The sequence below is a fragment of the Entelurus aequoreus genome, linkage group LG03 (genome assembly GCF_033978785.1).
Source record: "Entelurus aequoreus isolate RoL-2023_Sb linkage group LG03, RoL_Eaeq_v1.1, whole genome shotgun sequence".
Taxonomy (NCBI): domain Eukaryota; kingdom Metazoa; phylum Chordata; class Actinopteri; order Syngnathiformes; family Syngnathidae; genus Entelurus; species Entelurus aequoreus.
Window position 1 is genome coordinate 13,885,204 of NC_084733.1, and position 19,061 is coordinate 13,904,264.

At 38.0% G+C, this 19,061-nt stretch overlaps 2 gene segments (V, D, J or C); one reads left to right on the forward strand and one right to left on the reverse strand.

Annotated features, from left to right (window-relative positions):
- Positions 1-7,793: 7,793 nt before the first annotated feature.
- LOC133644782 (Ig kappa chain V region 3374-like) lies at positions 7,794-8,355 on the reverse strand. The segment is given in 3 exon segments: positions 7,794-7,887; positions 7,935-8,232; positions 8,304-8,355. Coding segments are annotated over 3 exon segments (444 nt in total).
- An 80-nt stretch (positions 8,356-8,435) lies between these two features.
- LOC133644789 (Ig kappa-b4 chain C region-like) lies at positions 8,436-13,363 on the forward strand. The segment is given in 3 exon segments: positions 8,436-8,472; positions 11,470-11,595; positions 13,035-13,363. Coding segments are annotated over 3 exon segments (492 nt in total).
- Positions 13,364-19,061: the final 5,698 nt, after the last annotated feature.

The window sequence follows — 19,061 nt, forward strand, 5'->3', positions numbered from 1 at the left end:
GACCTGTGAAGCACATCTCAAAGTGCTGTGACAATGCTCATAAAAATGTATTGAAAAATAAATAAATGAGTAAATTAAAAATAATACATTTAAAGAACAACTTTAGATTTGCAAAAACAAATTGACAAGAATTTTAATGAACAATAAGCTATTTTTTTTAGAATTGTATTAACAAATGGTCATGAAAATTAAGTAGAGAAAAAAAAATATTAATGAAATAAAATGGTCATAAAAATGTATTAAAAAAATAATAAATGAGTAAATTAAAAATAATAAATGTAAAGAAAAACTTTGGATTTGCAAAAACAAACTAACAACTATTTTAATGAATGATATTTTTTTAGAATTGTATTAACAAATTATCCACAAAAAAAAAGTATAAAAAATTATGAAAATGTTTAAAATATCAAATTAAAAGTCAGAGAAGCCAAAAGGGGGTTGTTAACAGAGTTAAACGAACGGTACCCAAGAACCTAAACTAACACTGAATGAGGAGCAAACAAATACGCAGCAGGCGGCAGGTAATGTGAAAAGGGAAGAACAAAAATTTATTAGCACCTGTGCAGCACATATACAATCAGGGCATGTCACGTGACCAGCAAGTGGCCAATCAGTCATTGAGAGCACAAGAGACAATACGTCAACACTCCCACTAGCTCTCATACTGTTAACATCATCATAAAAATAAAAACATTTGAAACAAAATCAAAAATCACATGTCATAAATCACATGAATTATTCTCCAAACATAAAGCTTGAGAATTTCGACAATTTGCATTTGGTTGCAGGCTTTGTCATTACATCTGCTACCATTTGATCTGTGGGAAGATATTGTAGACATATTTTACCATCATTCACAGCTGATCTGACAAAATGATATTTTATGTCGACATGTTTGCATCGCTGTCTGTTTACAGGATTCTTGGCTAATGCAATTGCACCCTGGTTATCCTCATAAACCTTTGGTGTAGCAGACTGACTCCCATCAATGCCATTTAAAAGTTGGACTAAATACATACATTCTTGTGTAGTTGCAGCTAAGGCCATATATTCTGCCTCACATGTTGACAGTGCAACTGTTGGTTGCTTTTTGGTCTTCCATGAAACCAAAGGACCATTTTCACACAAGCTTATACAATATCCAGTTGTACTCCTTCTATCAGTGGCGTCAGTCGCCCAATCGGCATCACTGTAAGCATGTGGACTCAAACCATTTTCACAATATTTGTAACACAAAACTTTGTTGTACCTTTTAGATATCTCAGCACATGTTTCACAGTAACCCACTGTTCCTCTGTTGGATTACTAAAGTATTGTGACAATTTGCTTACTACAAAGCTTAAATCTGGTCTTGTACATGTACTCAGGTAGATCAAACTTCCTACTACTTCTCTGTACAATTTTACATCTGACAAGAGCTCAGAATGGCTGTAATTTAGCTTTGGTTCACAAGGTGTCGCTCTAGGTTTGCAATTCACCATGTCAAACTTTTCAAGCAATTTTACTGAATATTTTTTCTGTGACATTTTCACACATGCATCACTCTGGCTAAAATCAATACCCAGAAAATGTTTCAGATGACCTAAATCTCTCATGTGGAATCTTGCTTTAAGCATTTCTTTTACATTCATCACTGCATTTTCATCACTGGCAGCAATGATCAAGTCATCAACCCATATTATCAGAATCACTTTTTCATTGTCAGTTTCTCTGATGTAAACACAATGGTCTGTCAGGTTTTGTACAAAGTTGTTGTCAGATAAATAGTCATGTAATAACTTGTTCCAGTTCCTGCCTGACTGTTTCAAACCATATAGTGACTTCTCTAACCGATACACCTGTTTGGTACTAGAGTGCTCTTTATAACCCTCAGGTTGTTCAATATAGATTTCGCAATCTATTGGAGCATGCAGATACGCTGTTTTAACGTCCATCTGATGTAAAATCAGGTTCTCCTGAGCTGCTTTTTGCATGATAACACGGACACTGGTCAAGTTAGCTGTAGGAGAGAACGTCTCGTCATAGTCAACGCCCATTTTCTGACTATATCCCTTAGCTACGTATCTTGCTTTATATTTGTCAGAACCATCAATGTTATTCTTAATTGCATAGACCCATCTACCCCCCACTACGTCTTTACCCACAGGTAAGTTGGTCAGGGTAAATGTGTTATTCTCTCTGAGTGACTGCATTTCGTCATTCATTGCATTAACCCACTTTTCTGAATTAGTTGAGTTTACAGCTTCCCTGAAGGTCAGGGGTACATCACACATGACTCTATAACAATAGTCCATGCTAAAATGTGTCTGGTCATCACTATCCACTTCACATGTATAATCTTTTAAATATTCTGGTGGTCTCCTATCTCTGGTAGGATAACGTGTAGTGTCCTGTGCTGGACTGCCCTCAGGTTTTGTCACTGGACTCTGAACATGGGGACTTCTCTGAGCTCGACCTGGACTCCTCTGTGCATGGTCTGGACTCGCATGTCTATGCCTAGTCTCCTTTTTCACCCCAAAGTCATCATCATCGTCATAAACAGGCGTTGTGTCAGTCTGAGTCTGCTGCTCAGTAATCTTCCTGCATGAAAATTTCACAAGTCTGTGCTTTTTCACTCTATGAGTGCCAGGATAATAGACTATGTAGGCCGGGCTATTTTTGTCATATCCTACAAAAATACCCTCTTCACACCTTGACTCTAGCTTTGTCTTGTCCTGTTTATATGCATAACATGTTGACCCAAACTTTTGCATTCTAGATACATTTGGTCTTTTTCCAGTCAACAGTTGGTAAGGAGTCTTTTTAGTGCGTCTGTTAAAACACCTATTTCTAATGACAGCAGCTGTCTGCACTGCATATGTCCACAAACACTTAGGTAACTCGCTCTCTATGAGCATACACCTAGCCATGTCAAATAAGGTTCGCCAACTGCGTTCAGCAGTACCGTTTTGATGCGGCGAGTACGGTGCCGACGTCTCATGTCGGATTCTATTAGTACGAAGCAGTGTTTGGTAATTCTTACCAGTGAATTCCGTACCCATATCAGACCTAATACATCTGACCTTCCCATAAGGGGCTACGTCTGCTAAGAACTTTTCAGTTGCTTGGACTGTGTCACTCTTATTTTTAAGAAAATAAGTAAACATTGCACTGGAATAATCATCCGTAAAACATAATGCATATTTATGCCCATCCTTAGACTCTGTGGCTATTGGTCCTGCTAAATCAGTGTGTACCAAATCTAGAGGAGCTTTGGCCCTCATATCAGGCTTCCTGTTTCTAGTTTGGACAAACTTGCCTTGTGTACAGACATCACATTGTAATGTTGACTTGTCTACTTTACCTTTAATAGTCATACCAGAAACAACATTTTGTAATTGTTCTACATCTGCATAATTACAGTGACCTAGGATCTCATGCCATGTCTGTAAATCATTACATCCCATACACTGGTCATCACATTCATTTTTCTCCACTGTGTGTAAATAGTACAATCTATTGTGTTCATGGATATAGAATTGTGTACCGTTTCTGTGTTGTAGGACGTCTTCACCCTCCTTGAAGATGACGGTTGCTCCGCTGGCAGTAGCTGCTTTCACAGAAAAGATGTCCTGCGGGTATGAAGGCACAAATAGTGCATCTTTCAGCACTGTGCGTCGGTGGCGTCCTGCGCTGTCCACCAAATACACCTCTGCATCTCCTCTGCGCTCGGCGACCCCTTTGCTCCTGGTTCCATCGGCCAGCTCCACACAGTGAGTTTCTGCCTGGAACCCGTCGTCAAAGGATTTGAACCTTGACACGTCGGTGATGATGTGAGAAGTGGCTCCTGTGTCCACCATCAGACCTTTTCCTCTGACACCAGATCCGCGTCGGATGTCTCTGCGTCCACTTTGGATGTCTCTGCGTCCACTTTGGATGTCTCTGCGTCCACTTTGGATGTCTCTGCGTCCACTTTGGATGTCTCTGCGTCGGATGTCTCCGCGTCCACTTTGGATGTCTCCGCGTCGGATGTCTCTGCGTCCACTTTGGATGTCTCTGCGTCGGATGTCTCCGGCAACGAACGCGTAGTCATTGTCCTCCACTGCCTCGGAGACCCCTCGGGCGTTGTCTCGCCTCTGTCTCCGTCTGCAGGTTGCGTCACGGTGTGTGTTGCTCCTACAGTGGCTGCACCACTGTGTTTGTTCACATGAGGTGGATTTGTGACCTCGTTGGCCACACCTGAAGCAAACAATATTGTCCACACTCCCCGTCCAGCGAGTCCCACTAGCACTGGCCGTAGCAGGTTTGCCCCTCGGCTGAACTCGGGCCTTCATGACGTTGTCCTCTGATGCAGTCTCTGCGTAGTATCCCCTCAGGATTTTCAACGCCTCGCGCCCATTGTCTGCTGCCTCCCTCATTACAAGGGACAGACTCTTATCGTCGAGGAATTGTATGAGCTCCGCGTAGGCTTCACCATTCTTTTCTGCATCTGCAGCGCGGACAGCAGCCGTTGCTCCTTCTGCTGGCGGTGTCAAGATTGTGTCTCTTAGTTTCTGTAGGCGAAGGTGGCCTAAAAATTTGGTCTCCCATAATTCATAGTTCTTTTCGTCTCCGTCAAAGACGAGTCGATACCATCGACCACCACCAGTACCTCCATCTCTACAAGCCATGGTGCTAGTAGTAGTAGCCTACTACTAAAACTAAGACACGCCGTTTTATCTCGGTGGCTCACCGGTAAAATAAATATCCTCTTGGGTAAACTCGACCTGGGCCCATAACCTGTTAACAGGGGTTAAGGTACCGGTAATTTCAACTTAATGATAAAAATGAAAAAAAAAAAAAATAATAAAATGCATAATGTTTAAAAGACAAAATAAATCTACTACCATTTATTTGACGAATGTCATTTATGTCAGTAATTCATTTCCTAAAGTGAAACTCATATCCTCATGAGAGCCAGCGTCCTCTGCAGTGGACGTTTGTCTCCCCCCCAAAATGTGTAACTGTGACAAAAGAAATAGAGCGGAAGCAAATGTCCACTGCAGAGGACGCTGGCTCACAATAGAATATTCCATCATTTCACTTCACAAAAAGTTTTGAATTGCAAAAACAAATGAAAAGCAATTTTAATTAACAATAAGTTATTATTTTTTTAGAATTGGATTAACAAATGATCATAAAAATTAAACGGAGAAAAAAAAATTAAACAATTAATTAAATAAAATGGTCATAAAAATGTAATCAAAAATTCTGAAAATGTTTAAAATATCAAATTAAAACACATAGAAGCCAAAAGGGGTTTTTCTTTTTAAAAGACTAAATAAATCTATAATTTCTTTGACAAATATCATGTCAGTAATTCAATTCCTAAAGTGAAACTCATATCCTCATGAGAGCCAGCGTCCTCTGCAGTGGACGTTTGTTTCCCCCCCAAAATGTGTAACTGTGACAAAAGAACCTTGGGCCTATTCTATTTTCACTTTACATGCTCTCGTTAGGTTTTATCATCTCCAAACACAAAGTTCACTTCCACTTTCATGCTGATGATGTGCAGCTCTACTTGCTAAGTGACAGAAATGCACCAGATTCCCTCCACAGCCGTTTTGATGACTTTAAACAATGGCCGTCGCAGAACTTTCTGCATTTAAATGGGAGCAAAACAGAGTACATTGTTTTTACCCCGACAAAGGTGAAGCCATTTCTGCAGAGGGGGGACTTTGAAAAAAACATTCATGCTTTCCTCAGCTCAAGACTGGACTAACTCAGTCACTCCACAAGTTCCAGTTGGTACAAAATGCAGCTGCTCACCTCCTCCCCAACGCTCCAAAACGTGCTCGCATCACCCCAGATCTCTTTTTCCTCTCCATTGGTCCATTCAAATAAATAAATGAGTAAATAAAAAATTATAATTGTAAAGAAATAGTTTTGAATTGCAAAAACAAAATAACAACAATTTTAATGAACGATAAAGTCTTTTTTTTTAGAATTGTATTAACAAATGCTCATGAAAATTAGATTTAGAAGAAAAAAAAAACAATGAATGAAATAAAATGGTGATAAAAATGTTTAAAAAATTATGAAAATGTTTAAAACATCAAATTAAAAGTCAATGAAGCCAAAAGGGGGTTAAAGTTATTTCAACTGAATGCTAAACATGAAAGAAAAATGCATAATGTTTAAAAGACAAAATAAATCTACTATCATTTCTTTGACAAATGTCATTTATGTCACTAATTCAATTCCTAAAGTGAAACTCATATCCTCATGAGAGCCAGCGTCCTCTGCAGTGGACATTTGTTTTTCCCCAAAATGTGTAACTGTGACAAAAGAAATAGAGCGCAAGCAAATGTCCACTGCAGAGGACGCTGGCTACCAATAGAATATTCCATAGATTCACTTCACATAGAGTGACATTTATTCATCATTTTGAAGATCATACAAACAAATTCAGTCCTTGACAAAATGTGAAACATGGTTAAATATTTCAATGACTGGTTGACTATGGAGGTTCATTTGTGTCTTTATTACCAAGTGTGGACTGATTTTTTCCCATAAAATTATGATGTGAATTTTATTTTAAAAACGTGTGAGCAAATCTGTGTGTTTAAACATTTAATTTGTTAAAATTCAGTATTTAAAAACTCTTCCTGCTCCCTGGAAGTTTATTGTAGATCATAAATCATGCATCTCACCTGGACAGAAGAAGTCTGAGGAGGTATTCCGACAAGTTGGTACACTCTGACAGCCATTTAGGACCCAAAAGTGGCGAGGATGACACGAAAAGACACTTGCTTGTTGTAATGTGTTATAAAAATAAACATAGATGGATTGATTGAAAGTTGAATTGAATTGTCAGGTAAAAAAAAAAAAAAAGTTCACAAAATTCAAACAAAAAAATTCAGTTACATAAATTTAGTGTCAAAAAGAAGGTTTCATAATAAAGACACGAACAAACCTCCTTAGTTCATGCTCTAATCAACAAATCAAGTGCAAAAAACTTAATTTAAGTCTTTAATTGATCTTTATTGCCTGAAAGTAAAGAAAATAAAGAGTTTTTTTGGAGCGAGCAGGACAATCCCCAAAATGTGCTCCAGTTTTTCCCTTTTCCTATCATATCTGTGTCAGACTTTGAACAAACTGTGCTCAATTCAAATAGAATATTATTGTTATCCATGCATTTTCAAATGTACTGTATCACAACAAAACAGGACAAATGCTGAAGCACATTCATATTTCTAGATTGGGACTTCAAACTATAGTTTAAATTATAGTTAATAATTCCTTTTTATCAATCATGTGTGGCCCTCAACGACCACAAAGAGCATTGGTCTTCACCAAGGGGTTCGCGGAGGCTGGGAGGGTCGTAACATTTTTGGCAAAAATAGACTATTTTATAGATATACACTTTTCATAAATAATTGTACATATTTATAATTTTCACAAATGTGAATGTATTTAAATACATATTAGCAATAATTATCCATCTATCCATTTTCTACCCCTTGTCCCTCTAGGGGTTGCGGGGGGCTGGAGCCTATCCTAGCCAATAATCAGTTTAATGTATTAATTAATCCATGTGTTCTGTGTTCTGGAGTTAATTTATGTAAAGTTTAGTAGTAAGAGCTACAGCTACTTTAAGGACCAATTTAATATAAAACCCAATTTTATGCAAGATGTGTTAGTTGGGGGTCCTCACTCCATCTTTATTTCAGTTTGGGGGTCCTTGGCTTGGAATACTTTGGCATAAAGTGTTTACGGGACGGGCCGGCCCTGAGTGTTAGTGTGACTTCTTCTTCCCTCATTTCAACTTTTTCTTACAAGCCAATCAACTTGTTCAGATTGACGCTGGTTCTGCTTGGTGATCTTTGTTCAGTGGACCAGTCATCATCATCTTCCACTTTCACTTCCCTCAAACCAAAGGAGGTTTTTGTACAGCTCTCAATCACCGTGTATACCTTCCAGGTCCAAAATAGGCAAAACAGTAGTAATCAGCGACATCTTCTGCCTGAACACCACTGATAGTCAGAGTGTAGTCAGAGCCAGATCGTGTGCCACTGAATCGAGATGGTGTTCCAGAAGAAAGACGTGATGCACGGTAGATCAGAGGTTTAGGAACCTGTCCAGGTTTCACTTGGTACCAACTGAGATCAGCACCAGTGTTTGAGTTCCCTTTGGCGCTGATGGTCACCGTCCCACCAAGACTGACATACTTGATTTTGTCCGTCTGGATCCGAGAATCCTGGGCGGAAGATCCTGAAAGGAGACGGCGATGATTACATCAACACTTTCCCTTTAGGGACGACTCAAAAGAGTCTTTGTCTCACCTTGAATCAGCAGAGCCGACTGGACGAGCAGAAGCACTGGTGCAGGCCACATCTTGATGCACTTTTCCAGCCCAGTGCGTGGAAAGAGTCCAGATTTATCAAGACGTGGCGGTGCGGCCAAGCGGAGCGCTCATGCAAATGAGCTCCGAGCGCACCTGTCTTTGTGAAAGTGAGAGGGAGGCGTGGGCAGGACCACTTCCTGTCCATGTTTGTGTTGCACATCTGCCTCAGACCCCTTCACTGACGCTCCACTTTCACCACAACTCCTCCAACTTGCTTCATGGAAAGTGTTCTATGATTCTTGGTCTTTTTACCTATGAGGGCTAAACTTCACCTTCATATCACCTTACATATGTTTTTTTTTAAAACAAACTATTTTCGACCAAATGAAGACAAGAATGAGCTTTTTAGTGCATGTTAACATACTGAGTGTGTATTTGTTGTCCTAACAGTGATCCGGCTGCAACTGTGACATCTACCCACCAGAGGGCGCCTGCCAGCCAAAATAAAAATGCTGATACAGAAGTGATGCAGTGATATCGGGCCTCCGATAGCATTGCACCAAGACTGTGTCTGGACTTCGGACTAATGTTAGCATGCTAATATAAAAGATGTTAGCATACCTCCAAGATGGCACCGAGTATCAAATATAATGATATGTAGGTTCAAACACTCAAAATTAGCGAAGGAGGCTAGCCAAAAACGCTAGCATGCTAACACTGGCATGCTAATATAAAATAGGTTAGCATACTTCCAAGATGGCGCCAAGTATCAAAAAATCATGATATTTAGGTTAAAACATATCAAATTAGGTAAAAAGCTACCCTGAAACGTGAGGATGCTAACTTTAGCATGCTATGCTAACGTTCAAGATGGTGCTGTCGCGCCAAATTTCTTCCCCCCTACAAAAACCTTCCCCCACCCCATTTACTTCCGGGGTCATGTTTCCTCTTACGTCATTGACAGCGATCGATAGCACTTCGGCTTTGACTGCCCGTCGCTGGAAGGATATTTCGTCTTTAAGAAATTGATTAACACGATAAAAAAATTCTCTATTCCTTCTCATTTCTCATTTGCAAATAATTTGTAAACAATAAAAAATCATTTTACATTGCAGTTTTTTGCCTCATTTTAAAGTCTTGAAGAAATACCCAAGGTTTTTCTTTATTTTTATGTTCTTTTTCTAAATATTGTCGTTTGTCTGACCACGGGTCATCTGACTTCACTGAGGTACATATGTGCAGTGCAATTTACATTATGGACAAACAATTGGGCATATACTTATTATTAGGCAGCTTCAATTATACCTCAACTGATAATTGGCTCATTACGGAAAGTGACTTGACACGGAGGGCAAAGTTTATAATTGTAGAGAATTCAAAGTCATGTCAGGGTTATTATCGGGGATGTTGGCAATTATTTTTATTATTTGCTAAAAACTGCTCCTACTCACGTCTCAATATTGGGCTACCACGGACCAGCCGCGTACAGTAAAGGTATGTTCTTACTCGAAGTTAGAGTGAATCTCAGTAAATCGTGTTTGCCAACAATATCAACCTAAAACCCATCCGTCTGAAAGAAAAATGAACCCTGAAGTAGTGTTGACCCGTGGAAAACGAATCAAAAATCGTTTAATTCTCCGTCCTGTACGGTAGTCAAATGTGCAATGAGTATTTGTTCACATATGCATTCCCAAAGTAACACGATTTATGGGAAACATGAGTGCTAATGTAAAAACAACGAATGAAACAAAAAAAAATTAAGTTCACATAAATGTCATTTTAATTTAGTTCACTTACACAGAGAACTGAAATAAATTGAATTTAATGAATAAATTTAGTTTTAATAAAGTTTGATAATGTTGATTGATAATGAATTAACTTATTGTACACTGTTATACATTTCCGCATTTGTCCACGAGTCAAATGTGCATTCAGTCAGGAATATCCTCGAGTTAATTTGTCCGATTAATACAGACGTTTTGTTAACGCTATATTATAAAAAAAATTTAAAAATTTAAATTTTTTTTTTACAAACACAAGCTATGGGATGACGTAAGAGGAAACGTGACCCCGGAAGTAAATGGGGGAGGGGGACGGTTTTTGTAGGGGGAAGAAATTTGGCGTGACAGTGCCAAGAATGCTAACGTTAGCATGCTAACACTTAGCATGTGTCATATACCAAGTTATATGACACTGGGGTAAACGGTTGCAAAATGAGCAAAACGTTAGCAGGTTAACATTTAAAAAAAATTCAGTTACATAAATTCAGTGTCAAATAAATGCTTTTGTAATAAAGACACAAATTAAGCTCCTTAGTTCATGCTCTATTCAACAAATGAAGTGCAAAAACTTAATTTAAGCCTTTAATTGATCTTTTAGTTTGAATTGAACTCTTTAAATCAGTGAACTTACACAATATTGTCATTTATGGACATTTACTGTCAATAGCTTTTGTCAGGTTCAAACACTGATGACATCTATTAAACAGACAAAGAAGCAAGGAAATTAAACAGAGACAGGATTCAATTCAGCTCAATGAGGAGAAACGTGTAGACCTGTACCCTTGCACAGTGTCGTCCCACGTTCTGACGAAAGGTTGCACGCCTCCTCTTTTATTTGGACTTTCCCTGATTACATGGCAACAGCTGTTTCTAAGGGGAGGGGGTCGTAAACAGCCGTCGCCCTTGGTCACAAAACAGTTCAAAGAAAAGATGCCTGGAGCTTGCGTCAGGTCCTGCTTCCTCTCGGCTTTGTAGATCTCGGGTCATGACAAGATCTTCCTGTGGATTACAATAGATCAAAGAAACCGACACCTTCATGTGGCTTCTCATCCTACACAGTGGAGTTTATAAGCCTTTTGCTTGGTAAGATCAAAGACAGCTTTTGTCCTCTGGCCGGGAACTCACGGCAACACAAAGTTTTGTGATAACTTAGATACAATTATTCTGACAGCTTTGTTGCCTGAAAGTAAAGAAAATGAAGAGATTTGGGGGGAGCAGGAAAATCCCCAAAATGTGCTCCAGTTTTTCCCTTTTCCTATCATATCTGTGTCAGACTTTGAACACACTGTGCTCAATTCCAATAGAATATTATTGTTATCCATGCATTTTCAAATGTACTGTATCACAACAAAACGCTGGTTCTGCTTGGTGATCTTTGTTCAGTGGACCAGTCATCATCATCTTCCACTTTCACTTCCCTCAAACCAAAGGAGGTTTTTGTACGAGCGCCTCACAACCTTGCATCACTGTGGTGGAGTTTCGGCGAAGGGACCAAACTGGTCATCGGCTGTGAGTACCAGATGTGTCCTTGTTTTTCACTCTGTGTGACAAAAGCAGGATTTTATTGTGTGGAATTTGGAATTAGAATGTGATGTCAATCTAGGAGCAGCTAACAATATGAGAGTCTGGTTGTCATGGTGACTATCATGTGATTGTTGTCTATTTCATGTCACCATGTGATTTCTTTCTGACATAATTATCAAACATTTCAACACGTCAGGCGAAAAGCAGTAGGAAGAAGCCCAGCGTATTTCATCCTTCTCCTTCTGTGTGCTACTAATAGCTTTTGTAACAATAGAAAGATGGATTATGTAAAGAAGGGAGATAAAGGAAGGAGGGAAAAAAGTGTAAAAATATTCAAATAAATCTTAAAATTAAGATAAAATAACTTAAATAAAACGTTGTTTTTTTTAAATGATTTATGAATATTTGTATTTGCAAGTCAGCGAGTACTTTTTTAAATACTTTTTAATCCAAAAAGAAGATTAATCTAATGCAGGGGTGTCAAATGTAAGGTTTTATCCGGCCCGCGGGATGAGTTTGCTAAGTATAAAAATGAGCTGAAATTTTTGAATGAAAGAAACTGCTGTTCTAAATGTGTCCACTAGATGTCGCAAGAGCAAGATTTGTAGATGATGTAAAAAAAAAAAAAAAAATTAACCATAAGATATTTGTGCACCAGTTGAGTAAAATGATCAAACTACATAAATAACATCTTGTAATTTGATTTTGATATTAGTTTTTAATCTTGATAGGTTGAAAATTAACACCAACGAGTTGACTGATGAACATTATCACATTATTTATTCAGGAAGTATAAATAACAACAAATAAAGATGGAATACTATTAACCGCAACATGTAAGTGTAAAAGAAAACCCAACAACATTAGGATTTGTACATTTCCAGAATGTGCTTGTTCTGTTTTTAAACAAAGAAAATAATCTGAAGTTGTCTTTATTTTTTTATTTTTTTTTACCACTTGGGAGTAGATTTTTGTCCATGTGGCCCCCGATCTAAATTGAGTTTGGCACCCCTGCTCTAATCCAATATGCTAATAAATTATATTTTTATTAGTGCTGTCAAAATGATTATTATTTGAATAAGATTATTCTCACTTTTAAATTTGGATTATTGGTGATTAATCACAGTAAAATACTCCCTTGTGTAATTAAAATAAACTATAAAAATGGAGTCCAAAATTTCAACACAAATGCAGTTTTAATGTCAGAATGTCAAACAGGAACATTTTTTGACATTTTTGACTTAAACGCACCTCATTTATTTACACCAAACTTTCTGACAGTTTTATTTGAAGTTTATTTGGAAGATAAATGTGGCAGTCGGAGTCTCCTCACTCATCTTTGCACTAGCAGGAGGTGTTGTCATGTTGATTGACAGCTTTAAAGTGTGACATATTCTCTCTCTCCTCCCCCTCCCCCCTCCTAGCGGGTGAGGTGCGGCCCCCCACGCTGACCATCTTCCCCCCCTCCAAAGAGCAGCTGCAGACTGGCAGTGCCACGGCGGTGTGCGTGGCCAGCGGAGGCTCGCCTCAGGCCTGGACCCTGGGCTGGAAGGTGGGGGGCAGCAGCAGCACCTCGGGGGTGTCACACAGCTCGGACGAGGCCACCGGCGACGGCCGCTACAGCTGGACCAGCACCCTGAGCCTCCCCGCCGACCGCTGGAGCACGGCCGGCTCGGTGAGCTGCGAGGCCACCATGCAGGGTCAGAACCCCGTGACCCAAACCCTGATGGACCCGGGCCGCTGCTCAGAGTAGAAGCTGAGACGCCCATTCTTCTTTTTATTGCTTCCTGTTTCTTACTGCTTGATGCCGGAGAACTTGGCGCAGAACCTCAACATTTAAGCATTGTTCAATAAAATGTCCACGGTCATGATGAGTCAGCGCCTTTTTCTCTCAGGACCTCAAATGGACCCACTCACACCTCACTATGACCATTAGAAGCACATTCAACTACACTTTGTTTTTACATTCACAATATTTCATCTGAGCTTTTATTTGGAACTGACTTGACCTGTGAAGCACATCTCAAAGTGCTGTGAAAATGCTTATAAAAATGTATAAAAAAATTAATAAATGAGTAAATTAAAAATAATCAATTTAAAGAAAAAATGTAGATTTCCAAAAACAAATTGACAACAATTTTAATGAACGATAAGTTGTTGTTTTTTAGAATTGTATTAACAAATGGTCATGAAAATTAAATAGAAAAAAAATAAACTATTAATCAAATAAATGGTCATAAAAATGTTTTAAAAAAATGAATGAGTAAATTAAAAATACATGTAAAGAAAAACTTTCGATTTGCAAAAACAAACTAACAACTATTTTAATGAATGATATTTTTTTCGAATTGTATTAACAAATGATCAAGAAAATTAAATTGAGAAAAATAAATAAATAAAGCAATTAATGAAATAAAATGGTGATAAAAATGTATTAAAAATTATGGAAATGTTTAAAATATCAAATTAAAAGTCATAGAAGCCAAAAGGGGGTTAAGGTCATTTCAACTTAATGCTAAAAATTAAAAAAATAAATAAAGGCATAATGTTTAAAAGACAAAATAAATCTACTATCATTTATTTGACAAATGTCATTTATGTCAGTAATTCAATTCCTAAAGTGAAACTCATATCCTCATGAGAGCCAGCGTCCTCTGCAGTGGACGTTTGTTTTCTCCCAAAATGTGTAACTGTGACGAAAGAAATAGAGCGCAAGCAAATGTCCACTGCAGAGGACGCCGGCTCCCAATAGAATATTCCATAGATTCACTTCACATAGAGTGACATTTATTCATCATTTTGAAGATCATACAAACAAATTCAGTCCTTGACAAAATGTGAAACATGCACTGTATAAACTGTTGCCTAGATCTAACTCAATAAAAATAAGGCAACATTTTCCAAGCAATTTTTGTTAGTTTAGTCAACTAATTGGTATTTTGAGTAAGTAGAACTTAATAATATGCATTTCGATTTATGCAAAAAGATTAAGTTGCGTTTACAGAAAAAGCCAACAAATTGAGTAAAATCAATGTAAAAAAACATCAGCATATTAAACACACAAGACTTAATTAAAATAAGTAACATTTAAATGAAAAAATAATTTTTGTACTCAATTTGATTAATTTTGACCAACTTACCCTTTCTTTGTTTTGAAAATGGAAACTGCTTAAAATAATTACTTAGAATAATAATTAAAAAAAATCAAGACATATCAAATTCCAACCTTTATTAAATCATTACCATATAAAAACAGTGGCAATGAGCTGGACAGTATGAACATCCATATTTAGTGCATAGAATGCATGACCTCAACTTTTTAAAGTGCTGTATAGAACACCTTCACAGTAGTTTTCTTTTTTTAACCGTATACATATTATTAAAACATTTTCACAAGCCATATCCAAACCGCGTCAATAAGCTGGAGAGTATTAACAGTCAAGAACATCAGTATATGGTATAACTCGGTTGGTAGAGTGGCCGTGCCAGCAACTTGAGGGTTGCAGGTTCGAACCCCGCTTCCGCCATCCTAGTCACTGCCGTTGTGTCCTTGGGCAAGACACATTACCCACCTGCTCCCAGTGCCACCCACACTGGTTTAAAATGTAACTTAGATATTGGGTTTCACAATGTAAAGCGCTTTGAGTCACTTGAGAAAAAGCGCTATATAAATGTAATTCACTTCACTTATTTAGTGCATAAAAGAATGCATGACCTCAGCATCTCAAGTTTTACTTAGAACCTTCACAGTACAGTTTCTTGCTAAAACAATTTAACATTAAGATTATCTGTACTTCTGTAACAATTCACAAGCAGAACACCTTTACCATAGTGTCTTTCAGTGTGTATATTTTGAAACATTTTAACTTAAACAACTCACAGATCCCTCCTTCTGACCAGCCGGAGCTTCACAGTGGGGTAATTTAGTGTGTATAAAACAAAAAAAAAACTTAATTTACACACCAGAAACGATGACCTGGAGCTTTGTATAAAACCTGAACAGGACAACATTCTGAAGAATTCCACTCAATGAACAATGTATAATGATTTTGAACAGACACAAGAAAATAGCTGTTCAAAAGTGCAAGCTGACAGTCATGGCTCACTGCCTAAGCTAGAAGCTTCTTTTTGAGAGTCATGAATTTGGGGGTTGGTTTTGGGCGCAGTGTGTCGAGTCCCACAAAAAGTCTTTGAAACACCTCAAATGTTTTGGAAAGTTTGGATGGATACTCCAGATTAAGTGCATACGTCAACCCCAGAAGTAGGCAGCATACTTTGGCCAGGTTTCCAAGATGAGTAAGGACTGGTACTCCCTCAATGATGATTCCTACTGCATTTGCCTCACGACAGATGTAGATGCTCATATTCTTCATTTCCAGGTCCTCATGAACAGTGGTCTCTGCAGTTCCCTTTGAGATACAAAAACAGTCATTTAAAAAAACAAAAATCTAATTTTATATTTAATATAAGTTGTGTGATTTAATCCAGATAATGATTACTTTTGTGAAGACCATTTTGAAAACTTTTGAATTCTAATTTGAGATCTTGTACATTAAACTTGGTACAATAGATGCATTTCCAGCCACATGCTTTTTATTGGCATTTTTAATTTGCATATAAAAAAACCTGAATAGAACCACCAGAAATCAAAACAAACAAACAAACAGTAATATGTTATATATATATATAGAGTAAATGTTTTAATGCTTGTTTAAGGGGATTATTTTTTGTTTGCATTGTTTTTTTTAGGGCAAACAGAAACACAAGACAGAAAGGCATCCCTCTGTGGTGCTATGCTAATTGGCTATCCTGGGGATCCTGCCAACTAGCTGCATGCTCAACCTCCACCTGACAACTGCTGGTTCAGTCAGTTCACATAAGTAAACCAAATTTAAGCTTGTACATCAGACTGATCCAAAGCTGCTTTTAAACAATACTTACACAGTAGTCCGAGATGAGCTCCTGTCCACTCTCTCCCGTGTACTCTATGAGGCATCTCAGAGTCACATCTCTCTTCATCACTGCAGAGGCACTTGGGTCCTAGAGTTAATAGAAGAATAATAAATAAATGAATTTTGTTGGCAATTTTACTCCAAATCTGTGATATCGTTATTAGAGCATGATTACAGATTCAGTTGTAAACTTTTAAACCACTTTTAACCCACCTGTATCAGTTCCATCAACAAGTTCTTGATGCGCTGACCAGTCACTCCTCCTTTTGCACTGAAGAGCTCCAGGAGTTTGGGAGTGTACCTGTCCAGCTGGGACATAAATGTTGATTCCAGTGGAACAGCAGTGCACCTTCGCAACTCTTCATTAATCTGTAAGACAGCAAATGTTGACCGTTACTGATATTAAGGGTTTTAGTAAACATTTTCAGGCAAAAAGTGAGTCTAGTATGTCATGTCCAAGTCACAATGGAAACTTGGTCAAGAAAAATAGAATGATAAATCATTTACTTGGAATGGTTCGAAGAGGGCAGGCCATCTTTCTTTAAATTCTGCCACCCCAGCAGGAGACTTAGCAACCACTTCCTGTCTTCTCCAACTGTATACGTTCTGGCCATCATATCATTGATGCTCCTGGCACAGTCCTTTTACACAGAGGGCAGGTGAATGAAGGACTTACTTGAGGTGAGTTGAGGAACTTGACTTCTGGGTGGTATCTTGACAGATGAGAGCGAAGGGAACTCCAGCATTTAAAAGAGCATGGGCAACCTATATGAATGCAAGGGAAGGCATGGCTGTGTCCAAAGGTCCCATGGTGCAGTCTGTAATGCTTTCAAAAATCACTCTTGGTTGGCACAACAGTGCTGCACAATTTACAGAGCCATCCCATCTTCCCACGGAAGAACATTTTGAAAAATGACCCTTTAAATCAGGGGTTCCCAAACTTTTTGACTCGGGGGCCGCATTGGGTTAAAAAAATTTGGCCGGGGGCCAGGCTGTGTATATATATATATATATATATATATATATATATATATATATATATATATATATATATATATATATATATACACTACCGTTCAAAAGTTTGGGGTCACCCAAACAATTTTGTGGGATAGCCTTCATTTCTAAGAACAAGAATAGACTGTCGAGTTTCAGATGAAAGTTCTCTTTTTCTGGCCATTTTGAGCGTTTAATTGACCCCAAAAATGTGATGCTCCAGAAACTCAATCTGCTCAAAGGAAGGTCAGTTTTGTAGCTTCTGTAACGAGCTAAACTGTTTTCAGATGTGTGAACATGATTGCACAAGGGTTTTAGAATCATCAATTAGCCTTCTGAGCCAATGAGCTAACACATTGTACCATTAGAACACTGGAGTGATAGTTGCTGGAAATGGGCCTCTATACACCTATGTAGATATTGCACCAAAAACCAGACATTTGCAGCTAGAATAGTCATATACCACATTAGCAATGTATAGAGTGTATTTCTTTAAAGTTAAGACTAGTTTAAAGTTATCTTCATTGAAAATAAGGACATTTCACTGTGACCCCAAACTTTTGAACGGTAGTATATATATATATATATATATATATATATATATATATATATATATATATATATATATATATATATATATATATGTATACATTGTCTTTATAATCCGTTTTGTCATTTAACATCAATTAACATTGATGTTCATCAACATTTAACATTGTCACGTCATCGATGGGAAAATTCATTTTTAGACAATATGATTTGCCTGAGCGACTAGGAGACACCAAGAGTAACAAGTGGTAGAAAATGGATTAGAAAGGAAAGATTTAAAAAAAATAAAAAATTAAAAAAATTTGTGGGCCGGATTTTGGATGCTGGGGGGCCGGATGCGGCCCGCGGGCCGTAGTTTGGGGACCCCTGCTTTAAATAGTGACTACTGGTGAGATTTTGGGGGGTAAAAATGTTGAGATTGAGACTTACACAATGAGTGTTATTCTTACAAGAGTAGCGTGTTGCCTAAGAGTGTGCATGGACAGCAGGTCTGAGGGGAGCTATCTAGCTAGCTGCTAGCAACTTTTAATGCAAGCTAGTGAAGCAGCTTTAAAGTGGCTGCTTATAAACTGAAGAATAAAATATTAAACTACCACGCAAAGAAAACGCTAATTATAAACTGCACAGCTATAAACAATGTTTGGTTGAAGTTAATGAGCTGTTGGAGGTAAGAGCAAATTCGAAATGGCGGTCGGCGGGAAAAGTAGCAAACTAAATATAACGTTGAGCCATGCTTTTGAAAATGTATACATTTCAATCCTGGCAAATACTGACTTTTAACAATATAAATTGTTACTTACATGAGTGATGAGTCCGGTAAAGTGTTTTCCTTGGGCTCCGTGAAGAGACGTGTCTGGGGCCTGGGCTTGTTCTTCCACAGCTGCATGCAGGTGGGCGGGGCCTGACCTTTTAGGTGGGACATAAACCTTTGAACTGAGTTTTGCTAAATCAATT